At 41.5% G+C, this 18,758-nt stretch overlaps 1 protein-coding gene and 1 long non-coding RNA gene across 4 annotated transcripts in view; one reads left to right on the forward strand and one right to left on the reverse strand.

Moving 5' to 3' along the window:
* Nucleotides 1–18,758, reverse strand: part of GATB (glutamyl-tRNA amidotransferase subunit B) — a 41,210-nt gene that overhangs the window by 5,126 nt on the left and 17,326 nt on the right. For all 3 annotated transcript variants that reach the window (XM_015861307.3, XM_032444494.2, XM_015861306.3), the window contains exons 4-11: nt 18,246–18,444; nt 17,214–17,336; nt 14,674–14,787; nt 13,738–13,822; nt 13,327–13,371; nt 11,108–11,297; nt 4,585–4,718; nt 4,147–4,225 (exon numbers count right to left, since the gene is read on the reverse strand). In XM_015861307.3, the coding sequence (XP_015716793.2) occupies nt 4,147–4,225; nt 4,585–4,718; nt 11,108–11,297; nt 13,327–13,371; nt 13,738–13,822; nt 14,674–14,787; nt 17,214–17,336; nt 18,246–18,444 (969 nt within the window). The remainder of the gene's footprint in view (nt 1–4,146; nt 4,226–4,584; nt 4,719–11,107; nt 11,298–13,326; nt 13,372–13,737; nt 13,823–14,673; nt 14,788–17,213; nt 17,337–18,245; nt 18,445–18,758) is intronic.
* LOC107313230 (uncharacterized) lies at nt 12,647–14,472 on the forward strand. The gene is made up of 3 exons (XR_004307094.2): nt 12,647–12,787; nt 13,367–13,436; nt 14,341–14,472. It is a non-coding gene; the product is annotated as an uncharacterized LOC107313230 (long non-coding RNA).

Here is an 18,758-nt window from a genome sequence, read left to right on the forward strand (position 1 = left end):
ATTGCAAAAGCTGAGACCCTGAGAGAGGGTAACGATACGCAACTCTCACAGAGGCTGCATCTTCTTTTTTCCCCTTGTAAGAGGGTTAAGTTATTAAATTACAGAGAAGCAGCGTTATAACCATCATAAGCAAAGCTTTAAGCTGCTGTTACCTACAAAAATCAATGCCATATACAATGTCTTCTGCAAGATCTCTCTTCAAGTACCATGCTTAAAGATCATCATGCCCACGCTACCTGAAACACCCTCAGTAAACAAACACATCCAGTGGAGACTCAACCTGCCTGCAGCTCTTTGCAGTATCTTTTTGCTGTACTCCATGCCTCAATTCCACAGGCAGCCTCAGCTGCTCTTCCTTCCCCAGGGGCCTGGCAAAAAGCTTTCTGTCCCCGAGGCCTCCTGAGGCACTGGGACAGCACATCTCCCTCCCTTCAAAGGGAGCTCTGGCCTTTCTGCACAGCACGGCCCGCAGCAGAACACTCTGGAGAATCTGAAGTGCTGCACAGATCAGAGATTGGGCAACGAAGAAGCCATATCACTGTCCTGGAAAAGGGTAGATGTGATTTTTAAGACTGGTATGCATGCAAGCAAGGCACTGTGGGCTACAGGAGGGGAAAATTAGCAACAAACAAAATCTGAGCAGCCAACCATGGTGCAGTTACCCTGCAGCAACTCTTACACCAGGCTGCTGGACAGCTGACATTTCAAGATCCATCTCTGATTCCCTGCTACTTCTGTGCCAAACACCTCCTGGCACTGAGAAAAGCTTGCCCGTTAGAAACCTTCGAGGCAGCAGATTTTCCCTGTGACATCTGCGTTGTATGTACTTTTCAATCTGGTAACGAGCTTATCCACTTAGCCACCAGAGCAGCACCGTTATCAAGGCCCTTGCTTGTTTACAGGTACGTAGGAAAGCAGAAAGAGATGTGCCCAAGTCCTGTCAAAAATGCATTTTTAAAGATGCGTTTTTGCTACTTGGCAAGGAGTAAGAATTTAAAGAAAGCAGTTTAAAAAATGATTTCAGCTCATTTACACAAACTGCCTGCGTCAGAACAGTGGGATCAAATTATGAAGTCTCCAGAGCCAAAATGAGAATCTCAGGCCTCGTTTCCATCACTGAAATCTCAGTAGTTTCTACTATTGACTCTTGGCTGAGCGTGATTAGATTTTAATGATGTTCTGCTCTCCCCACCTAACAGGCATAGCAGCAAACCACTGGTCAAGATGAATTAATCAGGACTTGCACGTCTGGCTGCCACGGGCATCATATCAAACATTTTGCAGCTGGCGATCATGCCAGCTGACTGCTCTGCCTTAGAACGGCTCCAACTGGAAAGCCGACCCACAGTGATGTGCTGCCAGAGGAGGAGGGAAGCAGCAGGCAGCACCATTTGAGCTTGTCCTGTGGGCTGCTCTCCTTTGCCCTGATGGAAAGCCTTGATGTCTGGCAGTTGTCCCTCAGCCTCTGACAAAAGTGAGGGGCAGGCTGGGCTCACTGCTCCAGATGGTACGACCGTAATAGTCAAAGCAGATGCTTCTGTTTAGGTTTGTGTACTGTACTCATTTTCCTGCTACCTACTTTGAAGTAGGGGTGCCAAGTGGGTCTGTTGAAGTTATTCTTGTGAGGGTGACCCATGCAACCACACAAGCAAACAAGACAAGGGGCCTGCTCTTCTCCACACCCTGCTCAGGTCCCCAATAAACACACAATGGGGTGTTTCCACAGGATTGCTGCAGCTCTCAACAGCCAAAGCCTCGTTCTACTTTCCTGACCCAAGAACCACCTTCCTTCCACAATGCCCTCGCTGAAAACCAGGTTCCTTCTGCCACAGATGTGCATACTGCCAAGCCCTAACGGCAAGCAGTGAGGTCCAGCTTTGGCCATACTCCCATCAGACCAGTGTCAGTATAGTAGAGTTGCATTCCACTGTTGACATCCAAATGGTGCCTCCAGGGGGAGGCCATGCATAGCGTGTGCCTGTGCAGGCCTCCCCAGTGCAGGACATGCTCACTGCACAGCCCTGCACACCAGCAGAGCTGTAGGCTGCTCCCCTTTATACAGGCATGCCAGCATGAAACCGCTTTGGAGGCCTCTGGGGTAGGATGCTATATTTGATGGCAAGCTGGGCGTGAGCTCCGTAATTACCCAAGTGGTAATTATGTAAGCACACTGTGCCCTTTCCTTGGCATATGCATCCTACCATACAATGTTCTGTGTCTATAATCAGCACTCGCAGCTTTTATCTGTGTTTTAATGCCTTATACAGCAGAGACTGAACACAATCCTCTTAACAAATTAAAACTTCTAACAGCTTCCTGCTGCGAGCACGTATGTGTATGCATGTCTGTGTGCTCACCCCATCAACCCTGCTAGTGCTTCTAGTTGGATCTGTCTCTACCACTGCAATTCGTTCTCCTCCACTCCGAGTGCTGCACTTCATCTGCTGTTGTGTATATATATATAGCCCCTTCTGCCTTCAGGCCATCCAGCATCTCTGCCTACTGCTGAGAATTGTTATAAACATTTGTTATTCTTCTGACATCCAGGCAACCAAAATACTTTTCTAAATGTGGCGAGGTTCCTGCAGTTTGACAGCATCACTCGGTGATGGCAAATAGGACTGTTATTTCTCTGTGTCCAGTTTCAGAACGCAGAGGACAACATGCACATTACAAGGAGTTTGTAATTAAACAAGAAAGGCATCTCTGAAATTCTTGACATTTCATAACCTGTCAGAAGTGCTGGCATACAGATTTATCACAAGGAAAGGACTCCAGTGGAGGGGCATCGGTACCTCTCTACCTCCAGAAGGAAGCAGAGTTTAGAATGGAGTTCTGAGCTCCTTCTCAGATGCAGACCCCAAAATAACGGGTGTCCCATTAACCTGCAGGCACACAACTGCTCTGCATCCCAGTGTATTTCCCTGTTAATATTTTATATCCTTTTTGAAGCTTTTACTTTTCCAGTCCAAAATTTCCAGATGCACATGCCTGAAGTCAGGCACTTAAATCTGTATTTACGGTGCCTATAAAAAGCAGCTGGCTATTCTGAAGAGGAGGCCAACATCATCAAAATCCACAAGTACCTCCAAAAGAAACCCCCCAAAAACAGGAAGTGTTCCCAAGTAGGAAAAAGAGCCACACTTGCAGCTCTGGCTTTAGAATCACATCAAGAGTGAACTAATGCCTGTATTGCTTTAAAGTTGTACTCGGACTCAATCAACATGTGCTAGAAAGGCGGAAACGTGCCCTGTGCAGAGAGGTAAAAAGCTTGAAGTGAGGTAAAAGCTAGAAAGCAGGCAAGGCAAGTATCCTCTTCAACAATTTTGCTTACAGCCACCTGAGGAAAAATGGTTAACTAAAGTATTTAAATGCAGAGCACAGTAACTCACCTGAAAGGACAACAAACCCCACATAGAAACTTTGAGGAGAATGGCAGTTATCTCCTATCACAAAAGAACTCCAGATTCTGCCTAGTAAGCACCAGAGTTACCTTACCATCATAAGCAGTTCATAAATTAAGAGATGAATGTGTGAAGTGCTGTTTTTTCAGACTGTCCTAAGCAAAATGATAGAGGAAAACTGGCTTTACAGACACTCCTTGCTAAGGAGACTCATGGCAGCGCTTGCTATAAGAAGCCAGGATAAAAGAAAGGTCAAATGTCTCTGTGTTAGACTCACGGAATGCACCATATCAGACTTTTTTTTTTGTGACTACAGTCAGGTGATTGATATCCTTTTCCATACACCAATACTGGACAATATAGGCTCCAGTATCCCTTTGGACATACTAGCTGATACCCTCAGCTTAATTGCAAGCCATGGATTAATTCCCACCAACCTTTCCTCAGGTGCTACTCAAGCTACCAGACTGAGATGTAGCATCTGCTTCGTTCGGAAGCAGAACTGACTTAACTGACTGTAGCTTAGAACTACTGTTTGGTTTATGCCCCCTTATAACACTAAGCACGAAAAGATATTACACTACACAAGGCATTTTCATCCATGAAATGTATATGGCACAGATGCAAAATTTATCCTTCATCAACACCTTGAATAATTTAAAGCAACCAATTCGTTGGTACTCAATGAATGCAGATGGAATAAGCATTGGTGGATTCAAAGTACAGCGAAATCAAAAAATACCTGCTTGGCTGCTGAAGAAGAAATGTCTCCGTTTTCTAGAAGGTTCAGAAGGTCGGCTAGGAGAAAAGAACTGATGGGGCTGTGGAAAAGGGGGACAGGAGTTAGAGAAGAGGACAAGTAACAGATTTATGCCACTGTTGCTTGTCTAAATGTCACACAGTTTAGCATGACAAGCTAGTATTTTTTTCCCCCCGTGATACACCATATTTTGATCTTGACTGCCTGATTATGCCTTATCATTGCCCTCTTCTCTGGAAGGCATTTGGTTAACTTCATTAATCATGACAGTGTCAAGGCCTAAGCAGCACTGCCTAGGATAACCAACCTCACAGATGATAACTAAAGCAGAAGTCAGCATCAGAGTGACATGATACTGTTCTTGGTACATGAGAAAAGGAGCAATTTTATTTCACCACTGTTGTAACTGAGAAGCCTGACCTTTCCTTTGCTGTAAGGGAATGTTGTTTTAAGTGACTGAGTAGGTCACTCAGAATCCAGCCGATCACTTTCTTTGGCTTCATTCGGGTCTGTTTTACCACACTTTCAAAGAATTCCATTAATCCATCTTCATTCTGTTAAAGAAAAATTAAATGCATCAGATACTGAAATGCAAGCTGATTAATTACACAGTTTGAGTCAGACTAGAAATGCTAAAGTAAACTAAAGAAAGTAAGAAAGCTGCAAGACTATGGAGTAATATTATAATAAGTAAACAAACTACAGTGTGCCTAGAATGCACGCATACAGCTTATCAGATGTCAGCCTGCTCTAACATAACTTCCATAGTTGAGTGATCTTTCTCTCACATCTTCCTTTAAATTAATACCTGGGGAGAACCTTTTTCATCTTGTCCTTTGTCTTTAAATTTTAATATAATGCTCCATACACAGTCTCGCTATCATTTACCAAAAAGAGTCTTTGGCTGAAACTGCCTATAGATACCTCACTCTTGATCTTGCAATCACTTATTTTGGACTGATGGAGTAAGGTCAGCTTGTAGACACCCCTGAGTGATATGGAAAGGTCACGCTGTAAGAACAGGGGTTTTATGTTTCTAGATTTTTCACAGAAGCTATGCAAGGCTTTGCACAGCACCCTAAGTGCTCAGAAGGTATGATAGTAGGGGATTCAATTTATGCTATAAGTGAAATCTGAGATTGTTTTCAGAAGAACAGATAGTGCAGAGCCTGTTGAATGCTGTGCTGTTTGATATCAGGGCACTGGCAGTTCTTTATCTGCAGCACGGAACTCATTAGGTCCACTGAAGGCAGAAGAGACATTAAGTGTCAGGAAGAATTCTTGCCGCTGGATTTCTGCAGAGTATGGCATAAATGAAGAGGAGGTCTCACCAGCTCTCAGAAGAGGTAACAGTTTAGAGGCAGCCACTGAGTTATTCCATACATACTGTCATCACAGCAGAAACATCTTCCAAGCACACAGTAATTGCAGGCAGATCCCTGCGAATACTTCTATGCAAAAGAGAGTGCAGGCACTCAACTAAACCAAAGCCTGACTTTTCCACTGAAACTCAGCCCTGTCAAAGCAGACTTCCTTGTCCTTGTATTTAAAGGCAATTTACCACTATAGCAATACAAAATTTTGGACTTTCCACCCTCCACGACATTCACAAAAGAAACTTCCAACATCTCAGAATACTGGATTCATTAGTATAAAGTACTGCTTTTAAGGAGTCCACAATCTACTGATCTCTGTTCTCAAAAACAGAACAAAAATTACTTCAATTAGTGGGCTGATGTGCTATAAAACTACTGTGACAAAAATCAGACTCTCTCCCTTTACTTTGAGACCATGAAGAGAAAATTGAAGCTGTCAGCCTCAACGGGCCACCAAGGACTTCTGTGAAGCAAGGCTGATTTGGTTAACTGCTCCTCTAATACACATAGGTAAGCTATAGGTAAGCTTGCTTTCCTCTCCTGTGCTTTTACACGTTCACTTAAAAGAAGAATGTGAAATCTAAGGTTAAATATATTTAAAAAACACATTTTTAATTATCGAAGTACATTAAATGATTAAGAACTGTGCATGCATGTAGTGGAATTACTAACATGATGAACTACTAAATATTGTACTCTCCTTAATTCACCTCAGGATTCATTTGCACAAACACTGATTATTTAAATGGCAGATTACCTTCCATTAGAACACTTGTCCAATTTAGGTAAGAAAAACACCTGTGTACAAATGCTTTTGTTTTTATTTCAGTGGATACTGCAGAGGGTTTCACAAACAGTCTAAGCAGAGCAGCGTAGCTACAACATCACGTGCACAAAAACAACGTCTGCAGATGCCACATGTCCGAGTGCAGCCTGCACAGCTCAGATGCTGCACACCCAACACTTCTATCACGTAGATGATGGAGAGCAGGACGCCAGCACTGGGCACATTCAGATTTCTGGATACCAACAGCCTGGCTAGAGTTACAGCACTGATGCCTCTGCCAGACCTTTGAGAAATCAAGGGCAAACATACCCTGCCTTCCAATTTCCATCAGAGGATTTCCAGGCAGCAAGAGGAGAAAAGCCCAGGAATACTCAGACACATCTGTTTACAGATGCTACAAGGCACTGAGCCCCACACTTGCTTCTTCAGCATGGAGAAATGGACAAATTCTATTGCCATTCTTTATTATTTTTACTTTTCAAGTGGTTGCCATTTGCTGTAGCCAAAAAGTAGGAAACCCAGCAATTAAATGATCGAGGCAGAATCTCAGAACATCAAAATGACTGACAAAAATGAAACACCTTCCTTATTTTCTTGCCATTAAAAAAAAAAAAAAAAAAAAAAAGTTACTGTGCTATTTGAACTTTGCTTTGTTGTGCATTTTGGTCAACTTTTGTCTTCCTAGATTCAGTCCAGCCACCAAATCTATTTCAGGAACTTTCACTCAGAAAAATGTCTTTAACCGTAGGAAAAAATAACCAGGGGGCAGCTCTGGTACATTGAGCTCTACTATCCATCATCTCACTTCTAAAACAAACAAAAAAACCCACTGAAATATTAATTTAGCTTCTTCTCTACTAATCTGACACCACAATTTCCTCTGTGCTGTCTGTATATACTGCGTATTTCTGCACTATAAATTATGCCCCTGCTTGGGTCTCCCATTACACACCAAATATGCTGCAACTTATTCATCAGAATGTCAACTGCATGACTCATGGCATTCCAGTACTTCAACCACGATGCGAATTTACTTCTGGTACATGGTTTAACACCATCATTTAATTCTACCGAGATGTCAAAACGTAACGGCAGAGTGATTCTGAGTGCTCTGTAAACAAGTTGCAAACAACACATTGTTTTACACACAACCACGGGTGTAATCTGCAGGGACATTGGGTCTGTAATGCGAACTTATGCCTTTAAAGACCAATAGTTGCCCAAAGCACTGAAGGAGAAAACTGTATCAGTTTTCACAGATCTCATTTTCTGCTTTCTTCTTCCCATTTTCACCATCGCGGTTCCCACAATAACCAACTGTGAGGTAACAATTGCTGCAAAAATGTGGAAGACTGTCAAGGAAAAAAGCAGAAAATCTACACTATTAAAGTGGAAACGAAGAGCAGCCAAAGAAAGACAGATCAAACTCTCCTTCTGACTTGTTACATAAGACTTTAGGTTCTAAAAAGCAGCATAAATTCACCTGCACACCAAAGTATATGAGGGTGGCATAATGTAAACAAAGTGGTCAGAACCACTGGTATCCCTTTCTGACTGTATAAAGGATTCACAAATGCCAACTGTTACAGTGTAGAAGTGAGCCAAAGCCAAAGCAGAACTGCCAGTTTTATCTGAGCAAACATAAAGGTATGCAAAGACATAGAATACAAAAGAGATCAGGTTGTTTCTTCCTAATGCTGCACTGGGACACAACTGATCTATTTTATTTGGTTGGACCTCAGCATGGGTTTTGGAAGCAATACAACACATTCATATCTATGCCAATATATCCTCTTTTTTTTTGCTCCCTCCACCCTTCCCTCCAGGAAAGATGACCATAATATTATACTACTGTAGTTCTGAGATCCTTCTTGACTGAGGAGCAGTATTTTCCAACCTAACAGTTTGCACAGCAAACTGCATGCAGAAACCCAAATGCCATGGAGTCTACCTTGCTTAAAGAATTTTGTCTTTACAAATGCGATGGATTTTGCATGAAGAATATCAGCAATTTCATTCATTTTTTGCAAGTTGTAGAAAACCCATCCAAAATCTATCAGTTTACACTTAAGAAATCCCAGACAAAGATATCAACAGTTAAAGCCCTCCTTCCATCTCAGTTAATCTTGTAATTAGGCAAACCTGGAATCTTACATTCTTGATACTGCAGTATGTTTCTGTATATGAGAATAAAAGTCTTGAAGCCAGCTCAGAAACTAACTACTTCTCACGTACGGTATTGTTTTATTGTAACTTTTGTGCTTGATGTTTTCTCTTAACAAGTTGGCGCAAAGCAGAGATTTTGCATTTTAGAGTCATCCCTCCACCACCACCATTTATTTAATGAGCACTCCTGGGTGCTCTAACCTGAACGAATGCTCATTAGATTTGTGCATCTGGCCCTATCAGCAATCTTCTGTAACTTCCCATGTAAGCTTAACACAGCCATGGCCATACCATTTGCAGATGAATTAAGGTTAACTAGTCTCCCAGTGAACAGGCAAGCAACTTTTATGGAGAGTATACAGACCGCCATCCTAATGCACAATAAAAGACTCACAGTGAAGAAGTGCTCACTTCATGCATTCAAATGGATGCATTATCTTATTACAAGCTGCATCTCAAACTTCAGCGTGGAGCTCATTAATTATCTTACATGCTGCAGAAAGGAAGAAGTTAACAGAGAAAAAGCAAAGGCACTAGAGGATTTCAGAGAGCTCTTGGAAGGAAATGGGAACAGATGAGGCAAATACACAGGGCTAGTTCACGACGATGACAGAAACCACACAGCAGAAGCTGTCGATACTGTCAAGATTGAAGCAGGCTAAGGAGTAGGTCGATGCCAAGTGAAAGAAGAGGGTGTATTGAGCACGGCTGGGATGAAGTTAATTTTCTTCATAGCAGGCCATAGGGCGCTGTGTTTTGAATTTGTGACCAAGACAGTGCTGATAACATCAGTGTTTTGGCTGCTGCTGAGCAGAACTTGCAGAGCATAAAGGCTTTTTCTTTTTCCCACTCTGCTCCCACAGTGAAGACACCAGGGTTGGTTTAGAAGAACAGCAAATCTAAATTGAGTAAGGAGATGCTTCATGTCTTACAATGTTGTACTCAGCAAGAAAAACTGAGGGCAGAAGTAGTTAGAGACTGGCTGGGCATCAGGCTCCTTGTGGGATGTGAAGAGCAGTGGCCTTCGCATCACTTTTGTGGGTTTTTTTCCTTCCTCCTTCTCACACTTAGTAAGTGCTGCCTGTATCTCAACCCACAAATTCTCTTGCTTCTGCTGCTCTTATTCTCTCCTTCATCTCTCTGGTGGGAAGAATGAGCACAGAACCATGTGCCGCTTAGCCACTGGCCAAAGTCAACCAACCTCAGGGGGGAAGATCTAAAAGGAGGGGGAAAAAAAGCCAGAAGAAAACAGAGTGCAGAACCTATCTGCTCTTCTGAGCTGCTTTTAATTTGTGAGAAACGTGTCCGTGTGAAAAAACTCACATGTGGACAGGAATACTGTCTGCTAGATTACGTTTTGTAACTCACACAATGAAACAGAAAGGTAAGATACCACTGACACCTCAGTGCTGTCACTGCAGCCTCATGACTTCAATAAGACTTACAACACACCTGCCCACTGAACAGAAGATGTGTAACTCACTAAAACAGCACACTGGCACAAAAGCAGTTTTCCTAACAGCTTACTTCAGAAGAAAGAACCATTTTTTTCCCTGTAGAACCAGCTTCTATACAAATGTGAAAATACACACAGTGTGCACATTACAAGTTATTAAAGGGATATGAGGTAGTTAAGTTAGGTGCACTGCTCTACCTGCATTTACAGTCAAAGTAAAGGAACTCCTCCAGAGCACAATTTGAAGTAATTATAGTTCCACTTGGAATCTCACAATGAAGAAGCCCTTTCCTTCTGTCTCCATGAATCACAGAGGTAACCAAAGCAGGGCACCACCCTAGCTCAGCTGGCTATCTGAAATGTCTAAACTTGGGTGGCTTAACACTGCCCAGTTATCGCTGGGGAACCAAGATAATTCAGTTTGTATTTGAGACGACTGCAGTCCTTAGAATAATTTTGAAAGTTATGAGATTTTGCTGCCATTTCCTTATTTACACTCACATCTGCCATACCCTTTTTTTTTTTTCCTGGATCCTCTCTTTTCAGTCTGTTCTGGGTAAACTGCATTGTGAAGTCAAAGCTAATACTGTACAGCCATTTTGTGTAATTAGCTGTTAATGAGTTTGATGTTTTTTCCCCAAAAATAAAATAAAATAAAATGGAGACCAGATCAATGAAGGCATGTGAAGCTAAGAGATTTAGACTATGGGTTTTCCTTCTGCAGTCAGGAAAGTACGTCTATTAATTTGTTAAATAACGACAGTGTGCCCAGCCTTGTACCAAACCCAAACCCGAAGATAAGAAGAATAAGCACTTTCAGGCAAGGATTTGTCAGCAGGAAGTTGTACATTTGCTGCAGTCAGTCACTAGTTTGTCCATGTGTAGACAGACGAGATCGATATTAAGTAATAGTTATCTGACTGCACCTTGCATGAGAAATGCTTTTTCTAGGCACACGGTGCAGGGTTTCTCTTCCTCCCATTATTATGTGCATATGGCTTCAGGGTATAAAAGTAGGCAGCAAACTGGACACATTTCCAAATAAAAAAAGTCATGAGAACTGGTAGCTGGTTAATAACAACATCCGTAAATGGTTTTGAATACAGTGCAACTTCTGGAGTTGCTATGTTTATTTTAGCACTTGATCAATAGACCTACCACTAAGGTGAAGCTGTGTTCAGGAAGAATCCCATACAGTTCAACAAGCTTTGCTCTCTTCACACTGGGAAGGTCAGGAAGTCTCTCATGAATCCAATCGATATTTACCACTTGCTGATGGTTCACATTAGCTGGCAAAGATTTAGCATCATATAGAATCAATGGGGGAAGATTTGGTTCTGGCATAAACCTAAAGATGAAGAAAAACTTCTTTAGAAATATTGTCAGGTAAAAAGCTAAACAAGAAGGAAGAAAATAAATACGATAGGTTTATGCTGACTTGGAAATTACATTGTTATCTGTAACAAAACATTAAAAATTCATGATGGTATGTCAGTGGAAAGCAGTAAGAGATCAATTCATCAGCTGTTGCGAAGTCCCTATTCTCTCCCCTATTCTCTTAAGTATTTGCAATTATTTGTCAGAGTCAATGATAGAAAAAGATTAATTACATTAAGAATCGCAATAAAAACAATAGTTATGGAAACAACCTATTGCTTTTGGCATCGAGCATGAATTGTAGATCTAGATAAAAACAGGGAGTGGACTGGCAGGGAGAAACCCAGATTGAAAGCCAGCCGCCAAGAGTGATTTGGGCAGGCTGCGACCTTTTCCATGCTGACTTAAAAACCTTGATGAAATCCCATGCTGTGCTAAAAGCAAAGTTACTGCGCTCATCAGGGTGTCACCACAGAACAAAAGGCTCGCTTAAAGACGAGGCCAATTCAGACCACTGCAATAACTTTGCAGCTGAAGCAGAAACCTCACTTTCACATGATCAAACAAACGGTTCAAAAATTTCATGACAAGGGACACGAGGCGCTCTATAATTTTTATCTCCAGTCTGTCTAAACAGAGATCTTAAGTCTAATGCATAGTGTGCAAGCAGTAATTTACAAAAAATCTGAGAAAACAGTTTAATACTGATCATAATCTTAGCACTAGCAATAACCTCTGGCCTTCATTTGAAGTATCTTGGGCTCGCCAGTTTTGCCTAGGTTTGCTTGAGTTTTCTTTTGCATTTGTTCTAACTAGCCTTGTTAAATAAGTCAGCAACTACCACATTAAGGAATTCACAAAATGATCACCGTCTTTTCTGCTGTTTCCACAAATGCTATTTGCAAAAGCAGATTTAAACATAAAGTTTGTGTAATGTTTTCAAAATCCTTGCTCTGCTTCAATAAGGGTATATGTACAATTAACAGGAACACAGAACTATGAGGCTCACAAAGTTCTGCAGAGCTGCAGTTCTCCAACTGGGAAGTGACCTCTGGGAGTAACAGGAAAATTGGACCTGAGATGAAAAGCCAGGAAACGACTAAGTTGATCAGCATATAGGATGATGGAGGCATGCAAAGAGCAGTAGAGAGAAGCTCAGGGACCTCAACAGTCACCGAGCTGTACTCTTAGGCCCCATCCATCCGACACTACTCTGATTACCTTTTGTACAAGAGCACGCAGCATTTATGCTGTTGTTTTGCAGCACTGACCCAACATTTCTTCCCAGCAGCACTGCTTCTGACAGTTATGCCTTATTCTCTTGCCCTCCAGACAGATCTTCCTTGGTTGGCTGTGTATGGCTGTGTACGTATGACTTTGCTGTGAGCAGATTACAGACTGTGCACACCAATCTTCAACAATCAAACTGTGACGGCTGCCATCTCACATCAGTGCAAGGCAGTAAGTATTTAGCTGGGTAACAACTTCAGTCGATCTTCATAGATCTTAAGGTAGAAATCTGCCTAAGAATGCTGACGTTCCTCAACAGCAGTTAGAACTTTCAAACAGTGTGTATGATAACAGAATTTAAGCATGAAGAGGCAGGGACTACTATATGAGAATAATTTCTCTCAGTACATATTTAAAGCAGGAGCAGTGATCATCTCTGAATATTCTCACATTTAACTTCAGGCATTCTTAACAATATACGTGCACTGGCCACAAAGCAAACCTTCAAATCGCCTAATTTGAGCTAAACTACTCCAGATTAGTTCTTAGAAAAGGTTTTTGTGTATCATCACTGCTAAATCCAATAGAGGCTATGGGATCTAGAGGAGAACTTCTCAGACTTGTACTGATTCTGACAGGTCTCTTTCCACTGTAAGTTCCATTTCCACATGCATTATGCTGAACAAGCTTATTAAATATATGAAGTGTAGTCAGCGTAACAAGTTTCCAGTTCTTGAAAAGACAACATAAATATATATATATATATATACCGATAATCTTGCTTTCCCTCTTTGTCTCTCATTGGTACAGTGCACCTAAAATAAAACAAAACAGATGAGAGACGTGAGAAGTGATGCCCCATTGGATTCCCAGCAAAAAGGTAAAACATAAGCCTCGCCTCATAAAGATCAGGAGAGTGCCTCAAAGCCACTTCAAAGAAAGCGTGTATGTAAAAGGGCTGTCATTTTCACCCAGACGCTGCTTGAGGTAGCACACAAACTGTTGTAAAAAGCCTCAACTTCAAGAATAAGTTTCTACCATTGAGGAGAGCATGCTTGTGTGAACGTTAGCTTTAGAGGACAAGTTGAACGATACCACGTTATCTCCTCCGATCAGGTCACCAGGCATCCCTAGCACTGTAAAGCTGTTATTACTGATATTTCTCCAAAATAAGAACTCACCCAAGCTTAGAATCAAAGGCTCTTGTTTCATTCAGAACTGTTCCTCCATTTTCAAGTTCTTTAATTTGCCTCTGTATTTCATAGTCTGGCAGAAACATGAGAAAAAAGAATAAGTTTACTATGCTGCACTATTAGCTTTTGTACACTCCACTATTTCATTTTCCACTGCTGTGCAATAATGGAAAAGTTAGTTGTTTTAACCTTAATAAAATCAACAGCAGTAGATGCAGGCAGAACTGTTTCTCACTGTCTTTCTCTCCAGCACAGTTTCTTTCTCTGCATGTTTTCCTCATCTTCTTTCCTTTAAATAGAAAGCACTTTCTCCCAGGCACTGCAGCCAAGCCATACGTTCCTAGTGACCTTCCTTTCTCTCAGTGGAGTATTTGGGATGAGAATTCTCACATTCACCTTGCCAGTTATATTTTGGAGATGTAATTATCATCCATCCTTGCTCCTACCCAAGCTGCATCTGAACTTCACACATACAATTTACTGTATACATTGGAAAATGATCATCTACACTGAAGGACAAAAAGCTACTGCTAACGTATCTCAGAGCCAAACATACTAAACCCTGAATCATTTGCTTTGTTCTTCTTACAGGCAGAGGGATAAAAGTTGAAACTGCAGACTAATATAACTGCTATCTCCAGAGTACTCCAAATTAAGATCTCTTCTGTCAGGGAGCAGGACGATCTGGGCTGCTCAAAGAGGTGGGACAAGCCTGGAGCCAAGGACCACCACAGCACAAGAAGTGCCCTTGCATGTCTAAGCAGCATGGACAGATGCATGTGCTACTAGCAGGATTTACCAATAGTCTCTATTAATAATAGTCACTAAAGGTGAGGGGGTGAAATGGGTCCAGGGTGCAGTCAGGGAGTTCAAACTGCAGCAGCAAAGGCCAGATGTAGGATTGGAATAGTAACCATCATTTACCTATTGCTTTTGTCAGGAATCTTAAGCTATTGATATTCTTCACTTCGGTTCTTACTCCATAAGGCTCCCCAGGGTGATGCACAGAAACATTGGCATCCACTCTCAGCTGTCCCTCTGTAAAAGGAAACTTAATCAACAAAATAGTCCACCCTGTAAACTAGAGTAAAAACCCCGGCATGCATTAATAAACGTCATGTTATGTACAGATCATTAATAGCAGGCTTCCATACTTTGAGAAATGAATAACAACCCGCTCATAATAGCTTTCTGTTTTGATTCCATTTCAAGCTTCTGCCTCCAGACATTCAAAATTTTCTGAGAATTCAACCTTTTTATTTTTGATATTACTGTTCATAATTCTTCTCTGAGAAAACTGTACGGCACAGTGCAGGGCATAGCAAAAAGAGCTTCTGATTCACAGCCCTCAAAAAAAGGGCAGAATTAGACAAGCATCTAAAAGCAGTGCTCTGTGAGCTTCCATTCCTCTAAAAACAGCACAAAGATACCTTCTGGAGTTACAATTTGATGGATATATACTACTCTGTCTTGGAAAGCATGAACTTAGTTATGCTGAAGAGTTTTTACTAAGGTGCCCTTGGAAATTTATAGCCCAAGGACTAAATGTCAGAAGCTGTGGATTTTTTTTTGTAGTTTTCTTTTTCTCCTTCAAGAAATTGCAACCTTTTCTCTTCTCCAGATTTCCCCGGCTGACAAAAACATTGAAACTGAACACAGAGTTACATATAAAAACATCCAACACTTCTAGTTCAGAATGGGCCAACGTCCTCAGAGATCTCTGATGACTCAGCCTCAAGTAAACAGGACTTTTATCTTTCTAAGGTTTCTCCCTCCAAAGCCGTTTCTTCTAAGAAGAGGTTTGCCACAGTTACTCAACTGGTGGAAAAAAACAAACAAACAAGGAAACAGGAGAGGTCATAACATAAATAAACATACATTCTTCCCATGTGCACAGTGAACTTTTGTAGCCTTACTCTTTGTGTTTAATTACAAATGCTGGTAAGAAGAAAACAACACTTGATATTTCCACGTGGTAACACTAATAAAGAAAGCACAAAGTAGCTCAACCTGTGAAAAGACTCCATGGCTCAGAATCCTTCTATTGAGCAAAGGGAAAAAAAATGACTGGAGACCATGTAGAAGTAGGTTGGATGACAGCACATTAATTTCTTCTGTCTTCAAAGAGTCTTTGCCAAACACAAATGAAGGACAACAGTTTCCCAGCATCTCTTCCAGGAGAAGTGTTTTGCATATGCTTCCTCTTTGGAGTAAAACGAGTACTTGCTACAGACTAGGTACATAGTTGTCCTGTTCTTGCTTCTACTTGAGACACAACCTGCTTCTACTTGGATGTGGGTGTCAGTGAGACGCAATAACAAAGTTAATCAGGTATAAATGAAAGGAGAGCCTGGCCCCAAATACTTTTTTATAAAGCTCTTTTTCCTTTAAGCCCAGCTTCTTTTCATTTTCCACTGTAACCATCTTTTCATTTGTCTACTGAATTAACAGCATATAAAAGTGGGCACTTGTCTTCGCTGAACACACAAATAAAACACAGGTAAAATACGAGCATGTAAAACCCTTATTTGAAAGCAAGTAATTCTGACAAGGTAAACCACAGTAGAAAGCCCTTAACATGCTGTGCACATTTGCTATTTAGACTGGAAAAGCTTGTCAAGTGTTCCAGAAAGAAGGGTTGGTGCCAAAATGAGGGATTCCCCAAATAAAGAGGTCTCAGAAAGATGGTAGTGATTTTGGATAGAGAAAGGTGGGGAAAATCCCGAACATCAGAGAGATGTCTGGAGACAAATGGCTGGGGATGCCCAGGGACCTTGGCTGCTAATGCCTGAGACTGATATCTGCAAGCTACCTGCACAGCATGAACCAATACAGCTTTCTGCCCAGCCTCCCCAAATCAGCAGTGATCTCCCTAGTGTTCCTCTCCCTAGGGGAGGGACAGTGAGCCTCTGAAACTACCAAGTGAGGTAAAAGCTGAAATCTGGTTACTGCTTAAATTAACCCTGGTATCTGCTATAAGTTGTCATTTACTCCACCTCACATACACCATCATAAATTCACTGTTTTTACAACAATTTTATGTCCAGTCAAGGCCTGATAGACAACTCAGAGGATGATCCATACTCCTACTACTCTATGGGAGCTAAGGGAACTAGCTTCCACATTCTGCAACTAATCCTTAGCACATAGCTTATGTGCTGCAGCACTGTAGCAAGCAGCATGAGAACAGGCAGGGAGAAACACCTCAAGAACCCTGGGGACATTCCTTCCTGTCTAGGTTTTTCCTATAAAATCTAACACTGCACAGCTCTGCAGAGGAAAGCAGGCCCATAAGCACCTCTGAAGCAAGGCAGACATTAGGGCAGGCTCGGAGGATTTTAGAAACAGCTAGAAAAGGCTCTGGGTTATAAGCAACTGCAGAGCAAAATAACCAGAAGCTGCAGAACTCCCACAAATGCAGAGAATTACAGGTGACAAAAGAACATGCCCTTCCCCCTCTGTACCTGCCATGATTGCCTGGCTGCTCCCAAGTGTCTGAAGAATAAGCTGAAGCTCTCTGACTGCTGCAGCTGCTTCTTCCCCACAGCACATATCAGGCTCCATGACAACCTCCATGAGGCCGACTCCTATCAGGGAAAGACGAGAGATTTCCAACAACAGCTTTTGATCTCAGCATATTAGAGTATAACTGGATAAACGCATGTAAACACTTGGGTTTTTTAGAGAATAAAACAAAATTTAAACAAATGTATTATTTAGTGACTGTCACGGTGGACTCAAGTACAGATGGCTATAAAAACTTTTCTTAAAGGAGCAGACAAACTGCAGACAGTACTCTACCCTCTGACTGACATGCAGAACAGGCATAAATATTCCGCTTTCCTCTGAGAGAGCTTCAATTAAAAGCCTATCTGATTGCAGACTCAAATGTATTTATCTTAAACTAATTTTGGAACAGACAGAACTGTAAAAACATGTAGTAGTTTTTAGTTTCAGTATCCCTTTCAAAGAACATGAGCAGCCACAGCCCTTCACTTCAATGGGCATGAAGCACAGTGCCCATTAGCCTTGCCATCCAGGCCACAGCCTTTTATTTTGTATTGACTTGGTTCATTTTGTTTACAGTTTCAAACCTTAAAGAGAAAATCTATATTTTTTTTCAAAGCTAATAATTAAAAGAACTGCCCGACTATTGAATTCCAGCAGCTATTTCTATACACAGACGTCACTCATTTATGGTCTAAGATACACTTTTGTTTTTAAATAACACCTACAGTTGCAAGAGCTCCCACAGCTGAGTGGCAATTTCAGTGGTAAAATCAGTAATTTGCTCTTGCAAAATGTCATCAACCAACTGCAAAAGGAAAGGCCTATTAAAAATGCAAACATTTCCCAGCTTCAAGTGCAACATGTTTTCATTTTCAAGGAGAGAGATAACAGGCTATTTTTATTTTTCACTTGTTTTCCATCATTTGTTTACTTTTAAAGATTTAAATATAAAGGAGGAGAAAAATAAGAGAACGGTCCAAGCTTACCAGCCCTATTCAAATCAACGAGAGTCTGGCTCCTTGCATCATCATGGAGACTCTTTCCACTGTCTTGCTCCAACTGAATTTGTTTAATTCTCACAGTTTTGGTCACCATCTGGCTCATTTTGTTATCTATGCAGAGACTGTATGACAGACTCCCATTCACCGCAATAGGAACTCTTTGCTGAGTGATTTGATAGCCAGCCTGTCAACAAAATCAACTTTATACTCCAATAAAACATTCACCTTATAGAAAGCAGCAACATGACCACGTGCAAGTACTATGGACTAAGAACATTAAACTGAAATAGCAACGTCTTCTACAATGAACTACATAAGAGGAAGGTACACATGCAAACAGGCAAATTCACATGTTATTTTGCTTAGTTGGAAAGGAAGGAAGCTAGAAGATGGGACTAGAATTCAGATTAGCTGTGAGAAGCTTGAGATCTGGGAAAAAATAAGAGCACTCCCTGGTACAGGCAAGCATACAATACTACACTAACACAGACACAGCCA

Source organism: Coturnix japonica, chromosome 4 (assembly GCF_054131305.1).
Source record: "Coturnix japonica strain WE chromosome 4, WE-NBRP24, whole genome shotgun sequence".
NCBI classification, from domain to species: Eukaryota; Metazoa; Chordata; class Aves; order Galliformes; family Phasianidae; genus Coturnix; species Coturnix japonica.